Consider the following 18,491-nt stretch of genomic DNA (forward strand, 5'->3'; position numbering starts at 1 on the left):
TTTTGTCCTACAAATGAAATCACATGGTGCAAATACAATAAATCTAAGCAAAATAAAACTGATTATAAGCATATAAATTCTGTACCAGTCGCTGTAATGGAGGCAATAAAGCCAGTTTTTATAGATTTGTCACAACCTTCGTTATTGAGACGTAAGCTTGGCGGCAAAACACAAAATAATAATGAATCATTTAATTCCTTAATTTGGAAATTTTGTCCAAAGACATATGGTGCTGGTAGTAGGATAGTTCAAATTGCTGGAAATGAAGCAGTAATTGCTTTTAACGAAAGGTCTGTTGGTAGACATTCTGTAATGGATGAGCTACAGCTTTTTAGAAGTAAGTTTTCTATTGAAGGATTTTTACAAATTCATAACAAGAGAATAGATAACGCAGAAAAGAAAGGCTTGTCAGAAACAAAACAACAGCGTAAACTTGAAAGGCAGCAAAAAATGTCAGAAGTGCAGGCCTCCATAAAAATGATGGGGATGTTTATTGTGCTGGTGCGTTTTAATTTGTAAATAAAATTTTAGCAGTTTAGCATACAATTTGAAGTAAGTCGTAAAAGATTTTTTCACACATGTTAAATAATATGTATATTATACAATATAATACATATCATATGCTTAAATGCTTGAGTTTATTTAACTAAAGTGGTTATGTAAAAATAAATTTTTGTGCAAATATGCTACATGTATTTTAATATACGGCTATCACTCTGTCATGGTAATGTATATAGCAAGGTAAATTTAACGTGTTTCATACTAACAAAAGCTTCTGCAATTTATTAGGACTTATACTTTTTAAATGTATTTTGAAAATAAATATACTATGCACTTTATTATTAGAAAGTTATATACTGAAGTATTGGCATTAAAACTCAAATTTCTTAAAATACGGTTTTTCGCAGTTGTATACATAGCATTTAAAGTATGCTAAAGTTACATTGTGGAAGAACTATTAAATGTTTTATATGTTTGATATACAGTAATATATTACAGAGAACTTGAGCTAAGACATTTGGCTAAGACATTTGGCTATAAGTAAATTCTTATTTGTAAGGAAGTTTTAGTTTTATCATTCTTAGTCGATATGTTATACTTCGATGAATGTAGCAGTTTAGCATACAATTTCAAATAAGTCGTAAAGGTTTCTTTCCCACCTATGTTTAAATAATATTGCATAATATGATACATATCATATGCTTAAATGCTTGAAAGTACTTAACTGATGTGGTTATGTAAAAATAAATTATTTGTTCAAATATGCTACACGTATTTTAATACACGGCTATCATTCTGTCATGGTATTTTATATAGTATGGTAATTTTAATGTGTTTCATATTGACAAAAGCTTATGCAATTTATTAGGATTTATACATTTTAAATATATCATTTTGAAAATAAATATACTATGCACTTTATTATTAAAAAGTTGTATACTGAAATATTTGCATCAAAACTCGATTTTCTTAAAATGCATTTTTCCCAGTTGTATACATAGCATTTAGAGTATGCTAAAGTTACTCTGTGGAAGAACTATTAAATGATTTATATGTTTGATATACAATAATACATTACAGAGAACTTTACCTGAAACATTTGCCTATAAGTAAGTTCCAATTTGTAAGAAAAATTTAGTTGTATCATTGATAGCGTAGAAGTTTCAAATCATTTTTAGTTGATATGTTATACTTTGATGATGGCAGCTTATTTTACATTAATTATGCTTATACCAACTATTGGAAATTGTATAATATTAAAATATCTCTCAGAAAATAAGCATTTTATATATTTTATAACAAGAGAAGTATTTAAAAAAATATTTACATTAAAACTTGATTATCTCAAAACATAAATTTTCACTGTTGCGCGCATGATATTTTAAAAACGGTTCTTGGTACACACTTTAAATTTAATGGACTTCTTTATATGAGTATTATCATCTAACTGAACCAAAAAATATATTGAATATTTTAATAGTCAAAAATTTTACGCATGGAAATATTAAAATTTTTTTATTAAAATGCATTGTATAAATTTAGTCCTAAATAAAATGAGAACTTAACATGAAATTCTTAAGATTTTTGGTTCACAGTAGTCTTTAGATGCTATACAAGCTGTATATTAACTATGAAGTTAAAATATATAACAGAATGTTTTAAATTGTGCACGCAAAGTGGGAGTATTACGTGAACATATAAAAAATTACCTCACAAAGAAGATTAAATTATAAAAACATTTGTGGCAACACAAACTATTTGCTTACTAATTCAGCTGTGCTATGTAGTCAGCTGTAAAAAACTGGAAGTAATAGCTTTAAAAATAAATATGCTATCCCAATTCTTACAACAGGATCATATTCAGAGATTTTGAGGGTTTTAAGGTGTACGAGACACTTAACGTAGTTCAATGGAGAACGTGATGCAACCACTTCTCATTCCCCAATGACTTTAGCTTTGGCACTTACGTTTCAACCGTCACCGGAATGACGGCCTTGATAATTCAACGAAAGAACATATTATTAGTACTCATTTCGTGCTCTTAACGTTCTTAGCATATTTCATAATGCCTTACCGGAAATTTCTGTTTTCAGCTATAATCCTGGAAGGAAAAGTTCTGTTCATGCTGGTTCTATCATCTCGACTTGAGGTTTTGGATGATGGTAAATTACTCATGTATCGATTGTTATACTAAGGGAACTCTATTTTTATGCCTCATGATTGAGAAGTCCATTATTGCCACCAACCATAACCGAAATCTGAAAGGATTTTATGTGGGACTTCTCAATATCTGGCAATCTCTGGCAAATTCCGCTCAACATCCACGATTTGTTTTCGTGACTTCTTGCTGATTAGCAGCATTATCTTCTGTGTCCTAATGTGTTCTGCAGTTCTTTCGTAAGTGTTCATCACCACTGCAGTTCTAGCATACTAAGGTCGCTTTCGTCTGACGTCTGTTCCGCCTTAAGGCACTTACTTAAGTGGGTAGACTGCCTGGACGAGCTGTCACTTGTCCACTAGCTTCTGGGTTGCTAGGAGTAGTTCCGATTGGGCAATGGTGTGTGCAAGTTTCTGAAAGGACTGCCACGTTTTTCATGGCGTACACTCTAGACATTTTTTAAATCCTTGAGATCCACTATTCGCAGTTGTTTCTATACCTCAGGTTCCCGTATGCCACCGAGGAAGTATTTCATGGAATGTACTTCACGTATTTCTGTTGAGCAGTCAAAAAAGGAGAGATGGGAGAGCATTTCGATATCAGTGGCGAGCTTCTGGATTATTTTGGTGAGCTTCTACTATCGAGATATTAACTGCAGCCTTCTGTAGCCTTTTAAACACTTCTTACTAGAGCTTTAGCGTACCGGTACAGCATCAAAATCTAGCCTCTGGTTTTCTGGAAGAGTGGGACCGATATCGTCTTCTTCTATTCTCAAAGAATTTGCGAAATTTCAGGTTTTTCTTCGGAATCCTACCTATTTCCATTTGGAGCTATACAGAACTGAGCCTTGTACATATGCCGAATGTTTTTTCCATCACACGTGTAATGCATGAGAAATGGGTCGGAAAACATAGGTACCAATTTAAAGGTATCAGAATCGTCTCCAGTAGTCATTATGAATGTGTTCAAGCTGTCAGATTCTTTGGCGACAACAGCAGAAACTCTGTCATCGATTTGTTGTTCGACATCAGAAACTCTTCCTTTGATTTGTAGTTTGACAGCATTAACTCTTTCTTTGATTTGCTGTTTACCAGCAGAAACACGTTCTCCAGTTTCTCTAACTCTCCTTTCGACCATGTTATTTCTGCTTTCAAAATCCTCAAAAATCTTCTACTGTTCTCTTTTATTTCTTCTTGACAGGCTTAAGTATCAATTTTGGATAGATTCCATCTTTCCTTGAACTGATATTATTTCCCCTTCCCCTCTTTTGTTGGACGCATTTATTTCTTCTGTAAAGGATTCAACCTCTCCTTTTATATCTTCCTGGAACGCAGCAAAGACTGTCACAAGCTGCCTCAGATGCTCCTCAATTGTTCTTGTCACTAGCATTCTGTCCTACTTCCAACACCCAAAATTGTTCCTGGCATAAAGGTTCGTAAAGCATGCGGAGGAGCTGGTAGCTTGTTAGAATTTATTTGTCCCGAAAAAACACTAAACAATTCTGGAGTTTTTCGAAAAGTACGAGTAAAAAAATATCATTCCAAAATTATTCGAAATATAAAGGAACACTGCTAGTAGTTATCACTTTAAAGTGCTGAGGATGATGAAGAAAATACGATGAAAAGCGCACGTAAAGAGCGAACTTAAATCTGTCAACACTCCTTATTCTATGCTGAACTGCAAAGTTCAGAACTGAAGTTCATTCTGGTCTTATCTCATTTTCTCACTCTCCATACCAAAAGCCCGAAACTGACAAAACTGTTGGACGTTCGAAATTTTGGAAGAGAAAACAAATGAAGCCACAAGGAAAAATCTACATGGCTTATAATGATTGTCACATTAAAAAAAACTATAAACTGTATTTATAGTGGTACCTCGATATACGAGTGCCCCAACATACGAGTGTTTTGAGACACGAGCTACCGAGCGAGCGATGTTTTTGCTTTGAGACGAGAGCAAGATTTGAGATACGAGGAATCACACACTACACCGCTGTACACGACCGCAACATGCGCGCACATGTTGGTGTCGTGTGCAACGTCCAACAGTTTCTCCCACCTCAGACTAGTCCTCAGTCTGAGTGCTTGTTTCCCTCGTTTTGGAAGCATTTTTGATAAGTTGGGTTCGCGTTTTTTGCTTTTTGTACATTTAGAAAACATTATCATATTTATTATTATAACCATGGGTCCAAAGAAGAAGATGATGTCTATTGAATTAAAGCGTTAAATAATAGAAAACCATGAGCAAGGTGTGCGAGTAATTGACTTGGGGAGGATGTACGGGCGTAACACATCAATGATATTTACTGTGCTTGAACAAAAGGAGTTGATAAAGGGTATAACGCCAACTAAGAGTGTTACAATAATTTTTAAGTTCCGACCTCTCTCCGTCAAGAGATGGAGAAACTACTGATGGTGTGAGTGAGAGAGAAGCAGCTTCAAGGAGGAAACTTAACACAAAGCATCATATGTGAGGAGGCACTATTACGAATTATTTACGAGCGATTTACGGTTATTTTCTAAAGAAGACCCCACACACTTCTACAAACGTGGAATCGGAAGACTCGATTAAAGCCAGTCGGGGCTGGTTTGACAATTTTAGGGAAAGGACCGGCCTTCACTCCGTCGTCAGGCATGGTGAGGCAGCAAATCCGGATGTGAAGCAGCTGATTTTTACATCAAAATGTTTTCCGAACAGATAGTAGCCAAAGCATACATCCCCCCAGGAAGTCCTCAACTGTGACGAGACAGGGTTTTTCTGGAAAAGGATGCCGAATAGAACTTACATAACGGCAGAGGAGAAGATGCCAGGTCACAAACCCATTAAGGATAGATTAAATTTAGCAATTTGCGTCAATGCGAGTGGCGACTGTAAAATCAAGCCTCCGCTAGTATACCATTCGGAAAACCCCAGAGGCTTTAAGTCATATAATATTTTAAAAGAAAACCTGCCAGTTATAATTTTAAGAAGATATGTGGAGGGCAAATCCGAAGGCGTGGGACAGAATGAACTTCTTTGTGGAGTGGATAATTCTGGTGTTCTGTTCTGGTGTTGGCCTCGACAATGCCCCTACTCACCCATCAAATCGAGAAGATGATTTACTCGAAGAGTTCAAGTATATAAAATTTCCCTACCTACCACGCAACACCACTCCTATCCTGCAGCCCATGGATCAGCAGGAGATTTCTAATTTTAAGAATTTGTACACCAAGCACATTTTTCGCCGCTGCTTTGAGGTGACAGAGAACACAAACCTTACCATTCGAGAGTTCTGGAAAAACCACTTTAACATCGTGATGTGCCTAAGAATTATTGTTCAGGCCTGGCTGGGTGTTACAACGTCTGCGTGGAAGAAGCTGTGGCCTGAGGCTGTAGCTGAAGGAGAATTCGAAGGATTGGAACCCAAAGTGTCAGTGGTAGAGGAGCTTGTTTCTCTGGGAAAATCCATGAGTCTGGAGGTGGAGGAGAGAGATGTGAACGAACTCGTAGAGGAACAGTCTCAGGAGCTGACAACCGAGGAGTTACACGATCTGCATTTGCAGCAGCATACGGTGGTTCAACGAAAAATTAGTTTTGAAGAGGAGCCAGAGATGGAGGAGGTTATCCCTACAAGAGATATAAAAGAGATCTTGAGAATGTGGGATAAAGTTGTAGAGTTCGTGGATAAAAATCACCGCGAAAAAGTTGCAACTAGTCCTAAATCGGAGTTGTTCAACGAAACTTGCCTAACTCGATTCCGCAATACCTTGACAAGTAGGAAGAAACAAACCTCCTTGGACAGTTTTTTTAAACGATCTGCGGGTGAAAATGAGCAGATCATGACAAAAAGAGCGAAGACCAGTGACAAAAATTAAGCGCTTCCGTAGGCACTTTTTCTTTTAATTATGTTTTTATAGAATATGTATTTGTTATTTATAAATAAAGGTTTCTTCTTGTTTTTGGATAAGAAACTACATTTTTCTTATTCAAAAACACTTAAAAAAACAGCTGAGGTCGTGTTTTGGGAGCTGGAACGGATTAATGGCATTTCGATTACTTTCAATGCGGAAAATTGCTCTGAGATACGAGCAAGGTTACGAAACATATTAAACTCGTTTGTCGAGGTACCACTGTACTTAATTATATAATCGTTAGCAAGCAGATAGTAATAAATAATTTTAAAACTGTGCTGCTATCAATATACAAATTATGTTGACTAGTATAATTAATTTAGAATTATGCGAATACATATAATATAAGATGATGTATGTTACTACAGATACGTGTTAATATAATACATATATAAGTCTGTGCATATATATGAAATCATAATTCTTTTTATACCAGTTAACAGTTAGAATTACTGAACAACCATGAAAGGTTCCCCAAGAATGAAATATGGTGTAACAATGAACACTTAGTTTAGAAATTTGATTCTATTATATATTGTTGTAAAAGTCATTGTAAGAGTGAAAATTCTTCATTCTGCCTTAATGCGAGTTTTTGCGTTTAATGCGTTGTTTGGTGATTTTATGATCCCGAATTATATTGATGTGATATATTAATACTGCATTTGTAGATATACGTTTTTTGAGAAACGAGTCAAAGCGATTCATTTTTTGTAAAAATTTGGATTTATCCTTATTTTATTGACGTGCACCAGCACAGAATTGAGAATGGCTTGTGCTATGCTTCGATGGATGAAGAAGCGTTTGTAAGTAATGAATATTATGAACGTTTGAACATATTTAAATGAATAGTATTAAAAGTATATCTTTACTTATATCATATACTAATAGTTTATGGTAAATTTTTCATTATAAATCTCATCACAGTTTCATTTCTCATTCTATTGCATTTCTATTGCGGTACATAAATTTTGTGGTTTACATATTGTAGATTGCATCAGTTTTGCAGCGCAATTTATTCCTCGGTATGTTACTTGTAGTGTTATTAGAAATTCCATTATTTTTGTATTTTTTCTGCAATTGGTAGTATCTGATTAGGAAATTTATGTTTTATTTCAAGATATATATGAAGTTGGTTATATCAAGTGTTAAATAAACGTTGTTATTCGGGCAATAGCGTTAGCTCTTTCGAGATAGATAAATGCAATTCTTATTTCTTAAATACTCAAGATATAAAGACACACTCGAATAATAGATTCACTCACTTTACGTTTTTTAAGGGTTATATATATACATTAAAGCGTGTTCAAAACAACCATTGACGAGTAGTCTTGGCGTAATTCGTATTCATACCAAGATTATCCATTTCTCAAGGCAATAATTTTTGTTATTTTTGCTAAACCGTTTACGAAAATATAATTTTCCGAATCCTGAACTCTTATGCATGGAAAGGCAGCTTTTAAGATATTTGTTTTGCAATTTGATGCAAAATTCGTATTTTTAAAACACTGATGTATATGTTCTTTTTTTAAAATTCTGCCAGTATATAACATTATATAACATTCTTGTGTTATCACCATTTATAGTTGTCGCTTGCTGTACAGCCTGCTGAATACATTTTACTTTCTAGGTATCTACAATTACATCGTGTTGTTTCGGTACGAACAGGGGCGAAGTATTCATCACTTAGATACATTTAAAGATAATTAATTAATTTTTTCTGATTTTGATATCTATAATATATAGACAGGATTACTGATAAGAAATTTAAGAAAATAGTAAATGAAGAAGTAAATAGAAGAATTTCTTTCAGGTATTGTGAGATGTCAATAGTCTACGAGCTCTACGTATACAGTGTGTTGCTCAAAGTAAACTTCCTGCATTGTGAAGAGTACTACGTGTATGTCGTGATGCGTTCATGCGAAGCTTGTTTCCTCGTATGAGCTGTGCCTCTTCGAACCGAAATTGTCCGTAATCTGCAGCGTCTTGAGTTGTTTATGCAGCTTCTTGAGCTGTTCTGGTATTTCCTGTCGAATCTGACGATGACGCGGACAGTCTTGCATCCTTCGTTTACTTGCGACTTCTTCCCGTCATCGCGCATATTCTTTTGACGTTCCGCTTGCCTAATGGGCCTCCGTTTCGCTTCTGCTTACCTTTCCGGAGCACACAGTGATTCTTGGTTTTCTGAATGTCTTTTGCGTCTGCTACTAGTTTCTGATACAGTTTGAGCAAGCGAAGTTTCTTGAGTTGTTGCTTGTCTGCTGGAACTCCTATTCGTTTCTTCTTCAGTTTCTTGAATGCGTAACCTTTCTTCTCACTATGCTTGCCTGCTGAGTTTCTAGTTGTATCTTCATTCATTTTTGAAGCATGCAAGTTTTATTCTACTTGCCTGCTGAGTCTCCTAGTGCTTTTTACTTCATTTTTTATGTAGCTCGCTGTAACATTTGTGCTGTCTTCTTGCGTTCAGACATTTTAGTAAATTGAAAAAAAAAATTATGTAACTGTAGTAAAGTAACATTGCATCTAAAATATGTTAAATACCTACAGAAGTTTAAACTTCTACTCAGAAAGGTTCTATACAATAAAAGAAACTAAATTTTTATAAATAAAATTAGAATAGCATAAAATGCATAGAAACATTTCATTATGAAGAAAATGTATTCAGTCTTTCCAAGCAACCAGCTATTCGTAAATAAATTTTTCTTGCCAAGTCAGGAAACAAAGAACTTTGACACTTGGGGTAATACATTTGAAGTTATGATTTAAATTTATTTTAATATAACAAATTTGCAAAATCTCAATAAAAGAATTAACGTAGCGATAGCATATCGTGTCACGTATCTAAAGGTGAAACATAAAAGTTGCCAAAAGCAGCTATTCATTTAAAATACTAAAATTAACGAAATATTTTTCGACATACAGTGACGTTATATGGAATCACGTGCTTTCTTCAACTCAGAATATAACCGTAAATAATAACAATAAGTTTCGAGTTTGGCAATACTATTTATTTCACATTTTTTTAACTTAAAAATTTCTCTTAAACAATACGATTTGAGAGTGAGAAGAGCCATCATTTTTCTAAATAAAGCAATTTGATCTCCAGCGCTTTCCGAAATTTTAGATAACATCTCTAGTGATAGTCGTAGGAAGATAACAATAGTCGAAAAGTTTTACCAAGAATTTTTGAAATCCGAGGGTCCCTCCTTCTAAACTCAAATCTCCCCCCCCCGTTCCGGAGGATATGATGTTACGAATAAAAAAAAAACAAAGAGGCAAAATCCCACATATATTTAAACTGCTGATTCCTGTTTACAATATTCAATTTCCTTTAAAAACATTAAGCTTCATTTAAATAAAAGGAAAATAAATTCACACATTTTCCCTAGCTTTCAAGCTTTTATTGTATTTTTAAATATTCTTTTTGTCACTGTTGCGCACGTTTTCCGCGGCGTCATTAGGAGCCGTAGGTCGAAAACATATAAGAATCATTGCTGTAAATAATGATCATATGATAAATTGCATACATATGCGATTCTTTTGATTAGAATTTGAGTACAATTCTTTATACATCAGCTACTATGCCCCTTTATGTAACGACAAGAATTATTTTCAATGATTATCCGATGAGAATGATTCTTTACAATGATTATTTGATGACAATGATCATTTGCAAAGAATATTAAAAGCCGATGACTACGATTACTTAAATAGAATATGCATGTCATTCGATGACAACGATTATTTCCAAAGAATCTTCGATCACGTCACTATTGTATATCGCTATACTTCTGGGGTTGGGGGGGGTTGTGTATTGTACTACGGCCCTGTAATTAAGCGTTTTAAATGACATCAAAAACGTTAGTACAACTTAGGATCCTTACATACTATCCGCTAGAGTTATTAGTTTGAAACTGAGGTCTAAAACGACCTTGTTGAAAACTTTTAGCTCTAGAATCTAACGCGAGGCCAATCTTTTACAAACATTTCTCTCTAGAAACTAGATATTAAAAAGTCGTTTTTACATTATCATCTCTATGGACAAGTATTTTCATCTGTACTGCATCTATAAACAGGAGTTTCTTAGTTGAAATCTGGTTCCTTATGGAAGGAAAACTAGTTTAATGAAATGTTACACAATCAAATGGCAAGTAACATGAATATTTATATTTCTCCTTTAAAATTCTTATTTCATTCATGACGTTATTTAATTTTCTACCCGTGCTCTCTGACTTGTGTTGTAAAGAAAAACACCAAACACGAGCGTGTCTATGTACAAGTGTTCAACACTACCGCCTGCAATCAAAACACTAACGTCTTAAAATTCAACATAACAAAACCTCAGAACACACCTTATATTCATCTCTAAACCCTGAGGTACTATTCTGAAAAGTGGCTAACTCTGAAGTGTAGCGTCAGAGAGCCTAACTACATTCATTCAACCTCTATCACATATTCACAATAATTTGCTCTTTTTACAGTCACACGAATAAGTTAAAATTTTTGGCATTACTCTAATATTTTTACTTTTAACATATCACAATATTTCTTAACTTTTAAGATAACAGTTCACATTGTATATAAGGACATATTAACATGCCGTTAATTTTACGCATTTTAAAACATACATTAGTAGTACATTGTTAACTTCTATTCTTTTCCAAGCAAGTGCCAATTCTTCTGCATTGAAATTCTACATTTCAAAAGTCTTTCAGATTAAAACTTCTTTCTTGCCAGAATCTTTTAAATAAAATTTTATACAATAATTTTTACAATTTTCTTAAGGTACCTTTCTCGATTATCAATGCTTTTTCAATATTCAAGTATTTACACATTCCTATTATACATTAATTTTAGTTTTACTCGCGAGTAATTGAAAAACACTACCAAAATAGGTAACAACTCCTTTCTCGCCTTTTTGGCGATAAAGGTAGGACTCACATGAGGTAAAAATTCTTGAATTCTGCCACTTGCAGTAAGATTGAAAAATTAGCTTATGGTTTCAAAGTAACATAAAGTTTTACTTATCTTTGTGTTATTCAGACACCCTTTTTTCTGCCCAGTCCTGGAAGGTGGCGAAGACTACGGTCTGGTTGATCTTCCTTCTTGTGCGGGTTCGCCCTTCGGTTCCTTCCTCCATGAGCTTTCTTTTTCTTCCAGTTCGGTCACCCTTGAAGACCTTTTTTTTAGCATCTGCCTGTGGTCTCGGCCGTTTGATGGCAGCTGGTCTTGGCGGAACCGGGACAACTGTCTCTCGTTGTTGCCTGGATCTCGTTGCTGGCTGTTCAAATTTTTCTTGCGTCTTTGCATCTGCAGCTGGTCTTCCTCCATCAATTCGTCGACATTTGCTGCGTAGACTCCTATCCGATGGGTAGATCTTCTGTTTTGGAGCCGTGTTATAGTTGCTGTCATTTCTCCTGGCTTTCTTTGCATTAGTCGTACTTCTCCCTTCTTCATTCTGGGGGTGGTCGTGCCCTCTCTTCTCTGGTCGGTGGAACGACTTCTTTTTCTTGTTACCTTCAGTTTTCCAACGGGGGAACTTTCTTTTCAATTGCTCCTGTCTACTAATGGCTTGCCCTTGGGATTGTCGTTGTTCCACCTCTGGAGCTTGTGCCTGCCGTGTCGTATCCTGCAAAAGATCTTGAAATATTGGCATTTTATTACGATTATAAAATGGTTTTATCTGGTCTACGTTTGCGGTGCAGGTTTCACCATTCCTGGCTTTTAACACCACTAAGCCTGAGTTACTTTTTCTATGACATATGGTCCTTCAAATCGTGGATAAAATTTGGCAGTTTTATCTTCTGGTGCTGAAGAAAGTTAATGCTTAATTTTTAACACTTCATCTCCTACTTTATAAGTTACTCCACGTCGTTTCATATCATAATAAAGCTTCTGTTTTCTCTGTGCTACTTCAGTGTTCTTTTTTGCTTCTTTAATTTATTTTTCTATATTGCCCATTTTAAATTCTGGGGCTCTTTGTTGAACATAAAATAATTTATCTAACGCGTTATAATCTTTCTACCTAAAAATAACTCAGCAGGAGTTTTGCCCGTCGTATCATGTTTTGCGGTCCTAAGGGCGAAACCTAATTCATTGACATAGTTAACCCAGCTTTTATGAAAATTTTTAACATTGCTACGGACAATTTTCATTATATTTCTTTTGACCCGTTCCGCTATATTTGATTGCGGCCGATACGGGACCATTTTTAAATGACGTATGCCCAGTTTTTGGCACATGTCTTCAAATATATTACTTACAAATTGAGGACCATTATCCGATATTACTTTTAGTGGCGCCCCATATTTTAAAATATATTTATTTAAAATAGAATCAGTAACTAATTTCGCGGAGGCTCGTTTTGAGGGAACAATTTCGATCCACTTACTAAAATGATCAACCATAACAAGGAAATAGCGACTTTTATTTAACTGACTTTTTGGGAAAGAGCCCAATAAATGGATGCCAATTATTTCATTTGGAAATTCCGATTTAATACTATTTAGAAACCCGGCCGGGCGGGAATTAATATAATTAACTACTTGACATGTTGGGCAGGACTGGACATACGCCCTGGTTAACTTTTGCAGCTCAGGAAAATAAACTGCTTCGCGTACGCGTTGGATGGTTTTTCGAATACCAGCATGAGAAGCTAAAGGGCAGTCGTGTAACTCCTGCAGTATATTTAATCTAAGACTAGCTGGGATAACAGGTCGAAATTCGTTGTTGGAATTCGTAGTTTTTGTATAAAATAATAGACCATCTATTAGTTCGTAATGGGCCGCCCTATTTCTTATCGCCACAATATATTGGTGGCTAAAATTTTCAGGATCCTTTAAATAATCATAAATATTTTTAAATTCAGGATCCTTACTCAGTTCGGTTATCACAGTTTCTCGGGAATGTAACTTACATGCTGTGAGCATTGCCACCTTTACAGTATTACCTTCTTCATCTATTTTTATTCTGGATAGGGCATCTGCTACGATATTTTCCTTTCCGGGGCGTGTGCTTAATTACCAGATTATACTCTTGTAACTTTATTGCCCATTTTATTAACCTTGGGGATAAGTTTTTCCCTGAGTACAATCTAGTTCCCGCCGCATGATCAGAATACACTGTTATTGGACCTTTCCAAAATAGACTCGGAACTTTTGCACTGCTAACAGAGCTGCAAGTGCCTCTCTCTCAGTCGCGGAATAATTTCTTTGTGTTTGATTTAAAGTTGCCACGGGCTGCTGATTTTGCGAAAGTACCGCTCCTAGCGCATAATCCGAAGCATCCACTGAAATTTCTAAATTCTCATCGTTTTCAGGAAATTTCAAAACAGAGGCTTGCGTTAATGCTTGCTTTATTTTTTCGAAAGCACTATTGGCTTCGGCCGTCCACGAGAATCTTGCATTTTTCCTTTTTAATTTTAACAATGGTTCAACAATAGCTGCAAAATCTTTTATAAAACTCTAACTTCAATCTTTGGAAGAGCCAAATTTTTCACAATAACTGTATTTAACTTGAAGAAAGAGGGCTTTTCTTGGCCTTCGGATTTCCGCACCCTCCCGTCAGTAGAAATCCATTTTAGTTTAATTTTCTTTCTTCCTTTCCATGCCTTCCTTGTTTTTCCGCTGGCCTTCAGACTTTTTTTCTGGCTTACTATTGAACTGTCGACGTTCGCCGGTTGTTTTTGGATACTCAGGTTTCCTTGCCCTCTGATTCGTTTTGCTTCCGTAGCCGTGTTCTTGCCTTTGCTGTGGTCTTGGCGCACCAAATTGGCTTCGTTGCTCATACTGGCGTCTTCATTCGATGTCCGCCGTTCTTCTACTTTCAAACTGGATTGTTAGCTCAAATAACTTTTCCAGTGTAGTCGGATTCCTTAATTAAATAAAGTCTTGTACTTGGGGAACTAAACTCGGCAAAATCACTTGGATTATCTCAGGATGCGGACGGTTTCCATACAAGAGTTTAAAGACGTGAATGTTTCTTAAAATAAAGGTGGAAAGATTTTCGATTCGTTGCTGGTATATGCTGAAGAGTTCCGTTTCTAAACTTGCACGATCTCTTACGACAGGGAAGGCTTTTACTAAGGCAGTCTTAAAATTTTCGTAAGTATAGGTAGGACTTCCCGCTTGACCCAAGAGGCTTCTGCCTATACATTTGAACCAATTACGCGCTTGGCCCCTCAAAGCGCTGGTAGCTAAGGTGACTTTACGGAACTCATGAACTGGATACAGCATGAAGTGGTCATCCAATTTTTCCAAAAAACTGGTTACCGGTGAGTTTCCATTAAATGTTGGTTCTGGTTTCATCGATGCGCGCATGGTCTGTACGATGTACCCAAATCCTTCCAGGGCGGCCGCTGGCATTTCTGGATTCTGAGCCGCTTCTGCAGGCAACAAAGGTTCTTCTTGAAACTCGGCCATGGTTATTCTTCTTCGTCGGGCGCCACTATCAGGACTTGTATTCCTCTTTACTTGCTTTGGAAACATGAACTATCCTGACTCGGAACAGGGAGCTTACTCAAGCTATGTTTACTAAATTACGTGATTCAAATCTTATTTATTGCAACAACTTAAACTGTTATGACACTTTCAATTGCACAAGAGGCCCTTGCTTTTACAACTGCATTTATTTGCGGAACACTTCCTTTTGCAATAACAGTGTGTACATATACTCCTCTCTTTTCAATCTACACCAGAGCATATCTGTGATTGTCGACATACACCGGTGAGGGTCCGAATGTAGAAGAATGTAATGCAATATTCGATCTTTCACCGACGTATTTGGTGAATGTTAACATTCTCCGGTGAAAGTCGACATTCTTTAATTTCGGTCTTTCAAGGTAACATATTTTTATACGATTATATACATATATATATATATATATATATATATATATAATATATATAACACTTTAAATTGCGCAATAGGCCCTTGCATTTACAATTGCATTTATTTGTGGAACACTTCCTTTTGCAATAACAGTGTGTACATATACTCTTCTGTTTTCAATCTACCGAAAGTCGACATTCTCCAATTTCGGTCTTTCACAGTAACATATGTTTATACGATTATATATATATATATATAATATATAACACTTTCAATTGCACAAGAGGCCCTTGCTTTTACAACTGCATTTATTTGTGGAACATTTCCTTTTGCAATAACAGTGTGTACATATACTCCGCTCTTTTCAAGCATATCTGTGATTATCGACATACACCGGTGAGGGTCCGAATGTAGAAGAATGTAATGCAATATTTGATCTTTCACCGACGTATTTGGTGAATGTTGATATTCTCCGGTGAATGTCGATATTCTCCAATTTCGGTCTTTCACGGTAACATATGTTTACAAGATTATATATATATATATATATTGTTTACATATATATATATATATATATATATCGTTTATTGCAATGCGTTGTCGGAAACGCTTTCCTGGCCCATAGTGACGAGAGACAACACAAGAAAAATAGGGTACGAACATTGTAAAGATATTTGTTTATTTCCTTAGCGCAGCGGAAACCAAGAAATAAGAACAAAAGCAGGGGATCGCCATCAAAGAAAGTATTCGAAAGTTCCTTCGGAACGTATCTTAAACATGGGTATGGTAGAGATAGTCCAGTGCATTGTTCAGCAAGATCACGAGACCTAACTTGCATTATCAGTTCGTCTCGGGGTACTTCAACACATAAGTGCACGAAACCCCAGTTAGAAGTCCAACAGGAACTCGTGGCACATATTGTGGCAGGTGCTGGGAAAGTCCTGGGGATGCACGGTATTTTCCAGAACATCTCATGTTCGATGTGCGAGAGATAGAATACCTTTAACAGGGTGCAGGTCGTAATTTCGAACACCTGTTTTGAGGTCCATAAGTGTCTAATTTTGTTCCTACTTTTTAATTTATCTTGTGCTAAGCGTAACTGGTGTCCGATCTTTCTTGTGTTTTGTGTTGTTTGCACTGGCCAGGAAAGTGTTTTCGGCCATGTTTTGCCATTTAATTTTTCGTCATCGTCGTCTCTCTCATATATGTGTATAATTACTTATGACTCAAGTTTTGCTACTATATGATGACATTTACAAACACGGTGTTTAAAATGCTACACATTCCCATCCGAAAATATCTTTTTCTTTTCCTCTTGCCCTTCAAATAAGATATATGTGTCCTTCATTGCAAAATTACCTGGAACTTTAATTTTTCTTTTTTCGAGGACAATGGAGAACATATTTCAGTATAGGCAGCTGTCAATATTCAAACATCAAATTGTAAAAGCCATTAAAAAGTGGCCGAAATGATCAGAAGGGCTAAATTTGCGTAAGGATTTAGGAAATACATTTTGAATGATTTTGTAAATTTTCCTTCAATAAATTTAATGCAACAGGCAAAAGAAATTACAGGGAACAATAAATATAGGAGAAAACAGGTATATCTTTTCCTAATTTACTTTGATTTGATTGATTTCTTTCTTTCTTCCTGTATAAATAAATAAACTTTAAGAATGCAACTGAAGAATGAGAATAAAAGTTTCAATTGAAACAAATGGTGGCAAAAATCCTAGTGCGGCTCTGATGGACTACGAAAAAGACCAGCAATATGATCCGAATTTGGAATAACGAGAGAAAATTTGAAATCTGTGCAGCCAGCGATGCAAAGAGACTCGTTAAAATACAGGTTTGGCTGATTCAGAAAGAACGTTACGTGTATATCTTCTAAAATGCTTTTTCCATCCTTTGTTTGTAGTTGTTTCCCTTTTCATTTCAGTTTCCTTTTTTCCTCCTATTTTGCAATTTTCGTCATTGTTTCCCTCTGTTTTTAAGCCACCTGTTTATTATTTCTGTTATTATCATTGCAACTTATGTAAAAATTAAGTAAGGAAAAGTAAGGCACTGAAACTTTGCAAATTATTACGCTCTACGTGAGATTCATGGAGGCCGCTTATTGCATACAAATAACGCAAAATACTTTAACTTAACTGCTTGGCTTTAGGTCAGAACAACGAAAACAACAAATTCACCCTTTGTAGAAAACAATTCTGCCAGGCAATAATCTACGGGGAGTTTTTTCCCTATGAAACTGAGCCAAAAGTGTTATATAGTATCTAAATATGGAAGTGTTGTACATGTTAAACGTGATCGTCATTGCATTACTTTCACTATTTTACTAATGAAATAAAGATATACCGATTTTTTTGTAGATTGGAAAATCCTCCTTGTGATCATGAAAAGGAGCAAAAACTGGAAAACGAGAAAGAACTGGAAAACGAGAAGGAACTGGAAAAGAAGCGAGAACCGGAAAAGATGCAAAAACTGGAAAAGAATCAAAAACTGAATAAAAAGGAAGAACAGGAAAAGAAGGAGAAACTGGAAAAGAAGCAAGAACTCAAAAACAAGAGAAAACTGGAATTGACACAAAAACTAGAAAAGAAGCAAGAACTGAAAAAGAAACAAAAGCAGGAAGAGATACAAAAACTAGAAAAGTAGCAAGAACAGGAAAAGATACAAGAATTAGAACAGAAGCAAGAACTGAAAAAGAAGCAAAAATTGGAAAAGAAGCAAGAACTGAAAATAAAACAAGAGCAGAAAAAGAAGCAAAAACTGGAAAAGAAGGAAGAACTGAAAAACAAACAAAAACTGGAAAAGCAACAGAAACTAGAAAAGAAGAAAGAACTGGAAAAGAAGCAATTACTGGAATGGATTCAAAAACTAGAAAAGAAAGAAGAACTGAAAAAGAAGAAAATACGGGAAGGAATACAAAAACTAGAAAAGAAAGAAGAACTGAAAATGGAGAAACATATTGAAGAGATGCTAAAACAAGCACACAAAAATGAACTGGAAAGGCAAAAGTTGAGGGAAAAATTACAAAAACCAAAAAAGAGAGACCTGAAAATGAAGAAGGAACTGGAAAAAATGCAAAAACTGGAAAAGAAGCAAGAGCCGGAA

The 18,491-nt window shown here is 35.4% G+C and overlaps 1 protein-coding gene across 1 annotated transcript in view; it reads left to right on the top strand.

Annotated features, from left to right (window-relative positions):
• Positions 1–17,968, top strand: part of LOC146995803 (uncharacterized) — a 227,097-nt gene extending 209,129 nt beyond the window's left edge. Inside the window, exon 4 of the mRNA XM_085821815.1 lies at positions 17,747–17,968. Coding sequence (XP_085677941.1) covers positions 17,747–17,767 — 21 coding nt within the window. The 3' untranslated portion in view covers positions 17,768–17,968. The remainder of the gene's footprint in view (positions 1–17,746) is intronic.
• Positions 17,969–18,491: the final 523 nt, after the last annotated feature.

The sequence above is a fragment of the Stegodyphus dumicola genome, chromosome 8, assembly GCF_044657685.1.
Source record: "Stegodyphus dumicola isolate Sdum_Otavi_A_Nest chromosome 8, ASM4465768v1".
In the NCBI taxonomy this organism is placed as follows: Eukaryota; Metazoa; Arthropoda; class Arachnida; order Araneae; family Eresidae; genus Stegodyphus; species Stegodyphus dumicola.